This window comes from Pygocentrus nattereri, chromosome 25 (genome assembly GCF_015220715.1).
Source record: "Pygocentrus nattereri isolate fPygNat1 chromosome 25, fPygNat1.pri, whole genome shotgun sequence".
Taxonomy (NCBI): domain Eukaryota; kingdom Metazoa; phylum Chordata; class Actinopteri; order Characiformes; family Serrasalmidae; genus Pygocentrus; species Pygocentrus nattereri.
Window position 1 is genome coordinate 23287376 of NC_051235.1, and position 13829 is coordinate 23301204.

The 13829-nt window shown below is 39.2% G+C and overlaps 1 protein-coding gene across 1 annotated transcript in view; it reads right to left on the reverse strand.

Moving 5' to 3' along the window:
* The window catches only part of si:ch211-186j3.6 (neural-cadherin), a 374937-nt gene that overhangs the window by 155683 nt on the left and 205425 nt on the right, over positions 1-13829 (reverse strand). The window contains exons 13-15 of the mRNA XM_017723303.2: positions 7765-8014; positions 5788-5915; positions 62-248 (exon numbers count right to left, since the gene is read on the reverse strand). Coding sequence (XP_017578792.1) covers positions 62-248; positions 5788-5915; positions 7765-8014 — 565 coding nt within the window. The remainder of the gene's footprint in view (positions 1-61; positions 249-5787; positions 5916-7764; positions 8015-13829) is intronic.

Below are 13829 nucleotides of genomic sequence, written 5' to 3' on the forward strand. Positions count from 1 at the left end.
CTGGATATAGAACTCTGACTCTAACTGTACCACAGAGGCTGTGTTAGAAGGCTGGCTGTACCTGAGTTGGGCTGCCCGTGCCTGCCTGGCCTGGCAGACTCCCAGCCATCCATGGACTTCACCTCCAGCAGGTATGATCCTTTCGTCTCCCGGTCAAATACAGCTTCAGTGTAAATGGAGCCCAGTTCAGGATCAATACGAAAGAACTGGTAGTCTCCACTGCGGTCATTCAGCAAAGAGTACGAGATCTGAGAGACAGAGAATATTATTAGTAGTATTATTATTAGTTTTATTGTTTATCATAACTGTCTTTGTTGTTAATTCCATGAAGTGAGCAGTTCAACTCTGTTGAGCTTTGACATTTGTACTTGATAGAGTAATAAAGCTCTACTGAGCTACTACTGAGCAAAAAAAGAGAAAGCTGCACACAGAGAGGAGGCAAATTGAAGAGAGAAAGAGAGAGGGGAGAAAACAAAAAGAAATAGAGAGAGAGAGAGAGACAGAGAGAGAGAAACAAAAAGAGGTTAGAAGGAGAGAGAGAATAAGCAAAAAAGAGGGAGGGAGAAGAAGCTAAAGAAAGCGAGAGAGAAGGAGAGAGGAAGCAAGAGAGATTGAGAGCAAAAGAAAGACAGAGGGAGAGAGATGGAGAGAGAGAGAGAGAGAGAAACAAAAAGAGGTTAGAAGGAGAGAGAGAATAAGCAAAAAAGGGAGGGAGAAGAAGCTAAAGAAAGCGAGAGAGAAGGAGAGAGGAAGTAAGAGAGATTGAGAGCAAAAGAAAGACAGAGAGGGAGAGAGACGGAGAGAGAAAGGGAGAAGGGGAGTAGAATAAAGACAGGAAGAGATAAAGAAAGTGGAAGCAGGAGAGAAAGAAAGCAGTAGACAGAAAGAGAGAGAAAGAAAGAGAGAGGAAGTAAAAAAGAGAGAGGAAGTAAGAGAGGAGAGAGAGAGGAGAGATGATGAGAATGGCAATAAGGGACAAGTGGGATGGAGGAAGAGACGATATTTGAGGCTTGGCAGAGGGAAGTCTAGAGGGAGACGAGTGAAGAGGAGGGATGGAGTCTGTGATTAATCGGACTCTTCCTGCGTAGCTCTGAGCCACCGAGTGATCCCACCTCAGCCAGCTCTGTGTATAATTAAGCTGTCGAAAGCAAGCAGCCTTCATTCATAACTCATTCGCCCAGGACACCAATCCAGCACCACAAGACTTTTCTCCACAACCCTCAGAAAAGACATATTGACAGTTTCACACTGGAGTAGAGCAAAAATGAAAGAGCCCTTCTCCTACATGTGTTTTATTTTTCTCTCTGAAGTCCACTTAAAACATTTGCGTGGGGCTTTGCACAAATAATAGGATCCATACTTCATTTATTCTTTAGATTTAACCAGGCAATTTTTATTACTGTGCTTTTAATACTGATGAATGTACATGTAATCTGTTTTGATTGACTGCCCCGTATTATGCCTCTTTCATGTCAATTCTAGGCCAAGGGTCGGCAACCAAAATGTTAAGAAGAGACATTTTGTCACGTTTCAACAAAATCTAACCATCTTGGGAGCCACAACATTTCATTTTTTTTAAAGTAACATTTCACCATCTGAGCTGTAAATATGTCTCAGTATGCGCTAATGTACTAGTATTGGCTAAAAATATGAATGAAAACAGACACATTGCTCTGCTTTAAGCTTTAGCTCACCCTTTCTTGCATCTCTGGCAGGAAACATTTCCACAAAAGCAGAGCAGTTTTCATGTAAAATGCCCAACGTTTGACATTTTATGAGGCTGTAGTCGCTTCTCATTCAGCAGCTTCTTGTTCGAATTTTCCTGTTACACCTTAAATTGTGCCTGAGGCACCGGAATGTAATTGTCTAGCTAAATGTTGCACTATTCAAGGTGCAAAGTAACAACTTGAACAAGAAGACGGTAAATAAGAGGCTGGCTTCAGCTTCATGACTTTTTACACTTTCATGACGTTTGGCAGTTTCTCTTTGCAGATTAAATGCATCAGGAAACCAGCTGGAGTGATTATAAATGCAAATTAGTCACAATTAGTTACAAATGATCAATGTTCATCTTAAATCTTTCTACTAGCTAGACGAGACTCATTGTCATTGCTATGGTGACCAGCAGTCTGCACACCAACCTTTAGAGTTAAAGGGTGAATTAGCTGTTATATATTAACTTCAGTGTTTAAGACCAGTTATTGTTAAAACTGTGTTAGAATGACCAGAAAAGCTTTATTTTACCGCAAAGGAGGATTATTTTATTTTCAACTAAAAATCGAATTCTGTTGTGGAGTCGGAACAGGGCAGTAAAAGAGTCACATGCAGCTCCAGAGTCATGTGCTGCTGACCTCTGGTCTAGGCCGCAACCCTCCTTGAAACTTCGACAAGAATGGGCGGGGCTAAACTGCAGCAGGTTGATTAATATGTAAATATACTAACACAAAAACAGCAAATTCAAAATTGCCTGTAGTAACTTAGTTTCCATATATTTGACGGCATGGATTGGAAAGTGAAAGGTATGTTTTGAAACTTTGTTTTCATACTACATCAAACTCACAAAAAAAGTGAGGACAATTTGTTTTTTGCACAGTGCAGGTCCTTCAAAAGTCATTTGTGATAATGAAGTTAAAGCCGATAGCCTCTAAAGGCTGGAAGGATAAAAAGGTACGGTCGCTGTCTCTCTGCAGCTGAAAATGGCCCCCAACAGAAATTATCAGGCAAAAAAACACTTCGAGTGGCCCCACTATAACAGCATGGTGTTTGTAATAAATGGTGCCCTGCCAGTCGAATTAGCGTGGAGAACACAAATAAGAGCTGGAATTAAATGTAAATGCCATAATAAAAAGCTAGTAGGGGGTCAGGTTATTAAAACAAGCTGCAATCTCCAACTGCTACGGCAAAAGCCGGAAAAAAAACAGCAGAAAAAAAAAAGGAAAATAAATAAATAAAAAGAGAGCAAAAAATCATATTAGTATTCACGCCCACAAATGATACTCATTATCTAAATGTGGGATTGCATGCTATCTATGATTCAGCGAGGTTGTTGCAAAGCTGCTCAGGGAGAGCATGCAATTAAGCAGCCAAGGACAGTGTGCATACAGAGACAGGAACATCTCATCACACCGACCCCCCCCCTCATGCCAGACGCCACGCCATTCCTCAAGTAATTCTATTAAAAGGGTAAAGAAGAGTCACGAGTGTTGGTGGTGGTGCTTTTTTTTTAGGATTTAATACTCAATTGGTTTATGCACACTATACAATGAGCTATAATAGGACAGAAGACTGATGGGGCTGTACTGTGAGCTTTGCCCCATCGAGAGGCAGCAGAATGAGCGTAATGAGTATGACTTGGCCAGGGTTAGTGTCAGCCCTGCAGCAGAATGAGCCCATGACAAAGCTTTTAACTGCGTACGTGTCATTATTCATGCCTTATGAGTCCTCTTTTGATGACTTAGCGGTAAGCCTTGGTTTCCTCCTTCCTCACTTAAATGGCTTCAAATTGTCAGCAATTTATTGTGCAGATGCCATGGAAGATGGCAGGCTCTGCTGATAATAGCCGGAGTAAGTCCACATTCAAACCACGGTGGACAGGATGATTTTATTGAACAGCGAGTACATTACTAATCAGAATGGCACCGCAGAAGTAAATGACAGGCGCTGAGAGAGGACTAAATGCATCTGATTTTTTCCATGTCAACTCTATCTCATGCCATTGCAAATATAAAGGACAAGCATCTGATTTAAAAGACAACAGAAAAAAGAAAGCAATGTCATTATCTACCATTTCATTTAACCACAGTGGACAGAATGATTTGAGTGAATATCAGTGGATACTGCTAATCAGAACGCTGCAATGACAGGCCTTAAGTGAAGATTGAAAACAGTTGGTTTCTTCATGTGTCAACTCATGCCTCATGCCTACAAAACCATTTTAGACACTTTAATGTCAAGCATCACTTTATTGCCAAGGGAAAAAAGTGACTTTTTTTCTTAATGTGATCTTTAAATGGTGTCATTGCTTTTACTCTAAATGCAATTTCGGCACAAAAGTCAGAGACCACCTTTCACTTATTTATATCCCAGTAAAAACAATAATTATGCTCAATATTTCTCCTTACAACTGCGCAAAACCTGGTAAACCACCAAAACTTTCCCCACCAGACTTTCATCTTTGAGAGAGAGGAGAAAATGAAACTCCACTCTTGCTTAAGATTAAAAAAAAAATCCACAGGTGTTTCTGTCTATCCTTCTACTCTGAGACAACAACTCAACACTATGAGTCTGAAAGGATGTGTAGCCATAAAGAAGTCCTTACAGAGAAAATGAAATAGACAAGAAGAGCATGTTCAAATAAAACAAAGAAGCTGCTGGTGTTTTCAGCCCAATGGACTGTCCACTCTAGAGTCCAGTCCTCAACATCACTGAACATGTTTGGAATTATTTGGATCATTAGAAGCAGAGATATAGCTAAGATCTAAGATCTTAAATGTGGTAAAATATCCCTGCACATCTGAAAAATGGCAAGTCTCCTAAAAAAATAGAAGCTGTAAGGCAAAACTGGCCATATTAAATATTGCATAAATAATATTACATTTAGTTTTTGTGTAATTTTCAGCTCTTTTACCTGATTCTCAGACATTAATGTGTACTTAATGGCTGTTTTGACTAGAAATGACATGAATAGAACTGGAAATAACATAAAATAATAAAGGTGACCAAAAGATTTTGCCGTAACAGAACCACTTTTGGTTCCCCAAAAAACCTTCCAGTGGATGGGTCTTTATTAAAAGCAGATAAGATCTTTAAAATGGAAAGACCCTTTGCATAATTTAAATGTATAAGAGGGTTTCAAGTCTGTTAGAGCAATGAAATCATCAAACTGTGCTAGACATTGGCCCTCCAGGACCTAAACTAACTAAAGGAACTAAAAATCCATGAATTGACAAATTCTTTGGTCACCTCTTTTAACCCGCTATTATTTTAATTATTTTAATTAAACATGATAAAAAATGTTTTAATGTGTTTTTGTTAATTAAAATCACTTAAGTAGTGAAAAGATTGGGAATCTATCTATCTATCTATCTATCTATCTATCTATATATATATATATATATATATATATATATATATATATATATATATATATACACACACACACACACACACACACACAGATAGATAGATAGATAGATAGATAGATAGATAGATAGATAGATAGATAGATAGTGTTGTTTTCTTTTTCCCCTAAAAATTAATTGTGGTATTTCACATATTGTTGCCATATGGAAAAAATGCACAGTTGTACCAAAGCACCATAAAATCTAAATTTTCTCTAAAAACTTTCCTTTCATTGAAAATAAGAACAACATATCCAACCTATGTTTAGTGAAATGCATGACCCAATATTTACAAATCCAGTTTCGATTGGTATTTGAAATGTATGGTAATAACAACATCATAAGAAGAATTCCTGGTCATGTGCTGTCATGAAGTATTTGTCCTTTCAAACTAAAAGACCCCTTTTCCACAATTAAATAGGAAAACACAGATTGTACATTAGGGCATTTTAGCAAAATTGAGACAAAGTAATTGTTGCCCTTTGGCAACACTGTGCTGTAGAGGGTTAAAGTAGTTCTGTAACAAATAAAGGTTTCTGTCCAGAACTGTTCATCCAAACCAAGAACCATTTAGGAACCTTCATTTTTAAGAGTGAAAGAGACATAATCCAACTCTTGCCTGATAATACTGCATTAAAAACAACAGGAAAAAAATAGAATGACCTACCTTTCCATTTAACCCCAGATCGAGGTCATTGGCTGACACTTGGAAAACTAGAGTGCCAATCTCCGCCCCCTCAGTCACTGAAGCCTCATAAATGGAAGAGGTGAAGAATGGGACATTGTCGTTCACATCTGTTTACAAAGTGCACAAGCACACAATGAAGGAAAGAGCTGATTTATGTAGCAGGCAGCATAAATAGCAACACAGCATTCATAACCATGTCAGCTTTTCACCTTCTGTCATAAAATCTCACAGTGAATTGTGCTAATGCTCACAGTTCTATGGTCTGTCAATCATTTCTGCTTGCTTTCAAGCCACAGCAGCAGCAAGGCATTGAAGTTAACTGTCATTTTTTACAGACATGGCTGTCCCTTCTTCAACAGTCAACCTTGGACTCAGAGCCTCATTTAGTTTTTCAGTGGAGGTTGCATGGCTCTGGCTGAGGCTGTTGACACGGGTTAAGAGAGACCTATCATCTACCGGAGTTATGGAGCAACTTCAAAGACACGTTGTTTTCTCTCTTTAGATGCCAAATTTAATACAGCACCTTGACCTCAGAGTAAATAGAGATGAAATCAAACAAGGAGATAAAAGTAGCCCTCCTGGCTTGATTCACACACTGGACAAGCTGGCTTTTCCAGCAGATGGCAACTGACTCGTTAAACCAAGCAAATCCAAGAGAACTTTAAGTATAATTTTGACTTTGAAACTGTCAGTTGTTGAGGTTGGCTAGTGAAATGTGTGCCGTCCTTCTGTAATGGAGGGGAAGTCAGGACAGCGGAATTTAGAGCAACGATCTTTAATGGGTCGAACGATCCCAGGCACTAATCGCCATCTGATGCACTTCTAGGTTTTTAATTTTCTTCCAGTCAAAGTCGTAATCCATGAATTAAACAGCAGGTCCAAATCCATTACGACCCCTTCCCCTCTTCTTCCCCTCATCATCTCCTCCTCCCGCCCCTCCAACTTCCCATTTCATATGCTACCGGTTGTGCTTTTAATTGGAGAAAGAGAGCGTAAATAAGTGAGCAGAGAAAGTGGATAAATTATATGTCAGTGTTTAAGACTGTGCACTCATGAATGATGGAGCGCTTTCCAGAAAAGATTGGCGCCAGGTCCGGACAAGCTGCCTCGTTTTAGGAGGGGGGAGAGGAGCAGTTAAAAAGCAGCCTCATCATAAAACTCTTATTGGATTAATATTGGGGTGCGGATGGGGAGGCTGATCCTAGATCAGTATTAAAGTGTACTCATAAATGGAACAGAGCGAGAGATTCATGCATGACTTGAGCCCGATTATGGCTGTGGGGCAGAGCCAGTAAATTACACAGGAAGGTAGAGCGACTTCCCGCGGCATTAGAAATGCAGAGCAATATTGAAGCAGAAAAGGGCTAACAGAGAGCTAAGATATAGGATATTAAAGAATGATCGCTTCTGAGCTTTAAAATTAGGTAAGGGTAGTTCAAGGTCTAAGAGTATAACTGAAGTGGATTAGAAGCAGGGATTAGTGTATATTAGGATTTCAATGGGATTAAACAGTGAGGTGGATTAGCACTTGGTTATAATAAGGTGGGAGACAAATTAAACACATGTGGCTCTGTTGTTGTGAAGGAATCAACATTCAAAAGAATTGAATGTACAGAGCATAACTCATATGAATCTCAATCAAAACTAAAATGGCACAGTTACTTAATACTTAAATAAAGGGATAAAATAATTTTTCATCATTTTTCTCAACTTTCTACACCATTCATACACAGGTCCACACGTCAATCCCTCACTCTCAAAACTGTTTAACATAAATATTCATTTAATAGTGGTCACCGAATAATTTTTAACAGTTACTTAATAATAAGTCTTAAGATTAAGAACTGAATATTAAGAAATTTATGGATGAATCCAATAAATAAAAGATCTACATGTAGACAATAGAGCTGTTTCACACACAGACAGACAGATGGATGGACAGACTGACATGCCTACCTGTAAGGTTGACATACACAGTGGTAAAAGCAGCTAAAGGCACAGCTGCTACATTCTGAGCACGGACCCTGAGCATGAAGTTGCGGGTGGTCTCGTAGTCTAGTGGCTCAGCCACCAGGATGGACGCTGAGCCGTCCTCGCGGTTGGGTGTCAAGTAGAAACGCACAGGCATGTTCGTCTCTGGGACCATGCCGTCCTCCAGGTTATAAGTCACTCTGGGGTCACCCAGCGGAGAGGTGGCTTTGACCGTCTGAAAGGCACATGGTAGGGGGCAGTTACGGGAAGCAGTGGTTTGAGGTAGAACAAACCTGGTTAAAACAAGGGAATAAGGGAACAAGGGGATGCAGGTACGTATGACTGTTGCAAAGCACTAGGGAGCCATGGTATAGGGGTTTGATATGGCATGGAACCATTATACACCAATCAGACATAACATAATGACCGCCTCCTCGTTTCTATGCTCACCATCCATTCAATCAGCTACACTTACTATATAGGAGCACTTTGTGGTTCTAAAATTACAGACTGTAGTCTGTCTGTTTCTCTGCATACTTTGTTAGCCCCCTTTTACCCTGTTCTTCAGTGGTCACATGGACCCTCACAGTACTATTTGGGTGGTGGATCATATTCAGCATTGCAGTCACACTGATGTGGTGGTGTGTTAGTTTGTCTGAGTGAGCGGATCAGACACAGCAGTGCTGCTGGAGTTTTTAAACACTGTGTCCACTCACTGTCCACTCTATTAGACACTTGTGCCTTATCAGTCCACCTTGTAGATGTAAAGTCAGAGACGATAGCTCATCTGCTGCCGCACAGTTTGTGTTGGTCATCCTCTAGTCCTTCATCAGTAGTCACAGGATGCTGCTGGTTGGATGTTTTTGGTTGGTGGACTATTCTCAGTCCAGCAGTGACATTGAGGTGTTTAAAAACTCCAGTGGCACTGCTGTGTCTGATCCACTGCTGTGAGAATGAGCCACCACCAAATAGTACCTGCTCTGTGAGTGTCCATGGGGGTCCTGAGCACTGACGAACAGGGTAAAAGGGGGGCTAACAAAGTATGCAGAGAAACAGATGGACTTCAGTCTGTAACTGTTGAACTACAAAGTGCACCTATACAGTAAGTGGAGCTGATAGAATGGACAATGAGTGTAGAAACCAGGAGGTGGTCACAATGTTATGCCTGATAATATGTATATGAAAAGTGATAAATTATGATTAAAAAAATGCCTTAAACAGAAATCAAAGTAACATCTCATTTAAGCAAGCAGCAAAATACAAAATAACTTTCAGCATTTAGCAAATTCACCTTTCAAGTTTCTTCAAAACTATAAGAAAATTCCCTGAACAGCTGTTTCTACAAAGGCTGCAATAGAAAGCATATTTCTTTTTTTTTTTATATAGGCATACAAACCAATTAAATGTACATTTCACTACTTAAATATTTCCTTATGGTGATGCATATTTGTTGTGACTATAGCCATTACTGTTTAGCATACAATACTGGGTGTGACAATCATCCTACATTTTACAGGTGGTTTACGATAGATTGCTGAATGATTAAGTTGCTCCATTTCTGCATGGCAGTGCAGGGTTCAAGACCTGCCCTGGAATGCACTCATTAAGCTTCTAACACTTTGTTCTGCTAATAAATTTATATCTATCTGGCACCTCATATGTGAGGTCATATGATCTATTCTGGCTCGTAACTATGGGTTTATTGCAGAAACTCACTGTGCAGACACCCCCACACACACACGCACACACACACTATATAAGCCGCTTATCCTTTTGAGTCACAGGTGGTGTTGAAGCCTACTCCAGCAGTCATTTGGCAGAAGATAAGAAACACCCAGGACATGTTGCCAGTCCATCACAGGTCAGACACAGACATACACCCTCACACACACGTAGGGGCAATTTAGCATTTTCAATTGCCTAACTGCATGTCTTTGGACTGTGGGAGGAAACCAGAGCACCAGGAGAAAACCCACACAGACACAGGGAGAACATGGAAACCCCCTACAGGAAGGACCCTGATAACCAGGCAGGGGGATTAAAACCTTCTTGCTGTGAGGTGACAGCGCTACCCACTGTCACTGTAAACATGATAAAAAACAAACAAACAAATAAAAAACAAACAAACAAATAAAAAAAAACTATTTATCATACAAACCAATGGCTGTTGTCATATTGCAATGGCAGCAGCATTAAATGCATACTAGTCAAACTAACCATTAATAAAAATGAGGAGCTGGGTGATAAAAAAACAGACACATTTATTACTGAGATCTCAAACAATCAGAAGTCTGCAGGCAAATGCATGTGTATGGTTGATGTTGCATGACTGTGTGGCCTGCTTTCCACCAATTAATCAGCAATTAAGTGTTAAACACCCATGTTGCAGTTACAGTGATACACATATTAAAGCATGCCTAGTCACCTTACAAAATGCATTGCTGTTAATGTAAAAATTATCCAAATTTATTCATTATTTATTTGTCTACTTCATTTGAACCCAGCAGATGTGTTTTGACATTGTGTGAAAATTTCATGACGAATGGACCAACAGAAATAAAACCTCTTAACATTAACTTACTATGTTAAAGAACATCAGTTCGGCTTTCTTCTGTAAAGTTACTATTTTGGGGAAAAAAAAAAAAAAAAAAAAAAAAAAAAAAAATATATATATATATATATATATATATATGTGTTTAGCTGTTTAGCTATTTAGCTCCTGCTGATGTGGGTTCATGCCAGTTTCTATCGTTTCAGTGACACATACAAAATCTACTTGAGAGCCAGTGCTAGGAGCTCCCCCTTCTGGAGAGTCCTCAGCGTGCTAAATGTGAATGTGTGAGTTAGAAGTAGAATCCATGAGGTGCTTCATATCTAAAAATAACAGGACTGACCATTTTTTTTAATCTACTACAGCATTGTTGGTCACCACAATGCTGGTAACAAAAGTAAGAATGACTTTAAAGTGTGCACGATACTAAACTGTGTGTATTAGTCAGACCTTGAGGGAGAGCTTGCGTTCATAATTGAGTGGTTGTTTGAGTTCAGTAGTCAGCTCATCTCAATCATGGAAGCACTCAGCCTCTCTCTTTTAAAATGAACACTCAGCAATATCCCTGTTAATCACAGCCCATGCTCAAAAACAGAGCATCCAGCTAGAACAAGACACTCCAGATCAATCAGATACCCAGCAGACCTCTCCTAACATGGAAGCTAACGTTTATCCTGCAGATCAATTAGACCAGCAAATGCAGATCTTCCTTTATTAGTCACTGTCTTTTTCCTCTCTTCTCTTGTTTGAATTCATCCTTGTCCTTTGAACTTCACTATCCAAGCCATTCTACATTTAGTAAAATGTTCTTCTACATTTTTAATAGCCTTAATAGCTCATAAAAGAGCTGCAGGAGATTCAGCAAATTAATTTTCAATGCACCCATAACTGAATGAAAAAGAAAAAGTAAATGGCCATGAATAATCCAAGGCCAGTGATTGGCTGAATCTATGGCCAGCAAATGTGATGCAGTGGTTCACTTAAAAATAGAAGTGAGGGTAGAGAATAACAGGAAGGATCTGGACTAATACGGCCTTTAGGGACAATGGAACATGTGTGGCTATTTCAGGAACTACACAAATATAGATAGAACGTCGGCCTGTGTCTCTCTGCATGTTCCTGTGTACACAAATACACACACAAACACAGTAAATGCTGAGTTATTGGGAAGACGAGAATGCTGCAGCCGCAGGCACAGCTGAGTCTTGTCATTAATTGAAATGGAAATAGATGCTAGTGAGCGTGCACGGGAAGCAAGGTGTGTGTGGCCAAGCAGAAAACAGAGGCTGTCTGAGGTAACTGACAGAACATGACAACACACACTGCAGCGTCTTTGAGCTAACTCATGCCTCGCCTGTCTACACGTCAAATAACTAATCTCAGGACTAGGATAATCACCTCTCTTCACAGTACATACTAACAGGAATGCATATAGGATACTGTACATGTATCTGATTAGATTTGTGTTTGTTGACCATGGTGCTGAGAGGTTCATCTGTGGTCTGAAGGCTCAGGCACTGGTCTTCTAACATGAACTATTCCCTGTAAGCAGTACACTCAAATTAGGAAAAGTAATGCCGCACGCAACTCAATTTTTGTCAAAATAAGAACATTTTGAGCATATTATTTATTTCAAATGTTGTTTTATCTTGCATGTATGTGAAAGGTCTCACTGGTTTGTCATATAATCTAACTAATGACAGCTTAGTAGCAAATTTGCTCATAAAACTTTTTTGCCAAGTTGATGTAAATAATACTCTAAAACTTGTTCTAATTTTGACAAAATATGGTGTTCAAAGAATTTCTGCTCTCGCATTCTTATTGCTAACACAACACAACTGACCATGAAACAATGTCAGATGTGATCAAGTTAGATGTGTTGTGTTACTAAGGAACTTCGGCGGTTTGGTTGGGTTCTGATTAGCTCATAGTTTTCACCAGTTCTCTTTTTTATCGTAAAGTACTTGCTTACATTAAGTAAGTGTTACAAACCGTTAACAAATATTGATGCTTTGCTGGAGGGGCTTTTATGGATAAATTTGTGAACCTGATTCCATTCCACTTTCACAAAAATATACAGTGTCATTGATGTGAAGCACTGAAAGCTAATTTTATTATGAACAGTTCCATCTTGTGGACAATCTTTAGATTGATACATGTGAGTGAGTGAGTTAGAGAGTGAGTTAGGCAGTTAGTTGGTTGGTTAGTTATTTACAAGCCAGATCAATGAGGTGCTTCATATCTATAAAGAAATTCTGCAACTAACCCAGAATGAAAGGTTCATATGTTGTGGCCTTCAGTTTTTTAAGGCTTAAGACTTTTCATAATGATAGGGGTGTTTTTTAGTTAAACAGAGCACAATAAACCAGCAAAAAAAAGGTCCATGTAAATAAACCTCCATTTTTCACACTGCGTTCACCCATGTCTAATCATATCCTTGACATGTCATTACAATGCCTCGACTACCTCTGCGCAATCCTAAATAATCAGTTATTAAAGACTGAGGCAGCCTGATCAAAACCCCCAGAGTCACTACGCTGGTGACACATGACTGGGTTATTGTCTATTATTTGTGTCTCATGACTGAGTTGATCTTTAGCAGATGCATAAATAGCTGCAGGTCTGAAAGCTTGTATGTTAGGACTGTTGTCAGACTGAGCTGGTGCAGATGAACAGAACATGCTCTTAAATAAAAGATATAATTCCTGCATCTATCTCTGGGCCACGACAACAAACTAAATGTAATGTATGAAATCTAAACTCCAGTCTAAATTCTTTATGTCGAATTATGGGATTTATGTTTATGTTCTGTAAAGGATGCCTTGTAATACTACTCACGATGCAAGTGTTTGTTGATGGAGCATGGATAGGTCAATTGGCCAACATCAGTTCTGAGCTCACTGCTGCTTTTGTGGCTGTATACAATCAAATTCTTACAGCAATATTCCAACATATAGTGTAAAGTCTTCCCCAAAGTGTAGAGGCTGTTACTGCAGAAAATATGGTAACAGCTCCCTACTAATATCAGGGGTCTGGATACTTTTCTTCATGCAGTAAAGTGTAAAAGCCTTAGGACAGTCTGGGGCTTATTACTGGCTTATTATCCAGTCATTACATGGAATAATGTTGTAAACTGGCTGAGTTCTTCTTAAGCTGGCAGTTCCTGAGAAGTTAAGGGGTCAAACCTATTTATGTGGGCAGTGAGTGCGTTCATATTTGTAAAAGCACCATTGAAAAGTAGAATAAATATGATTGGGCTCATCTTCTCCTTGATGCACTTCAGTCATTGCATGGATTGTTCAATTCCACCATCAGTATGTCAGATTTAACAAAATGAAGTATAACTTAGTTACTAAAATGTCTGGCTGTCTTGAGGAGAGGTTTAACTGACAACAATATATTGTGTCAATGTTTATGTTCATTTTAATGTCTTTGGTTTTCTGAACAAATAATCAGTCAATTTAAGTATCATCTTTTCAGGTGTCCTAAGACTTTTGCA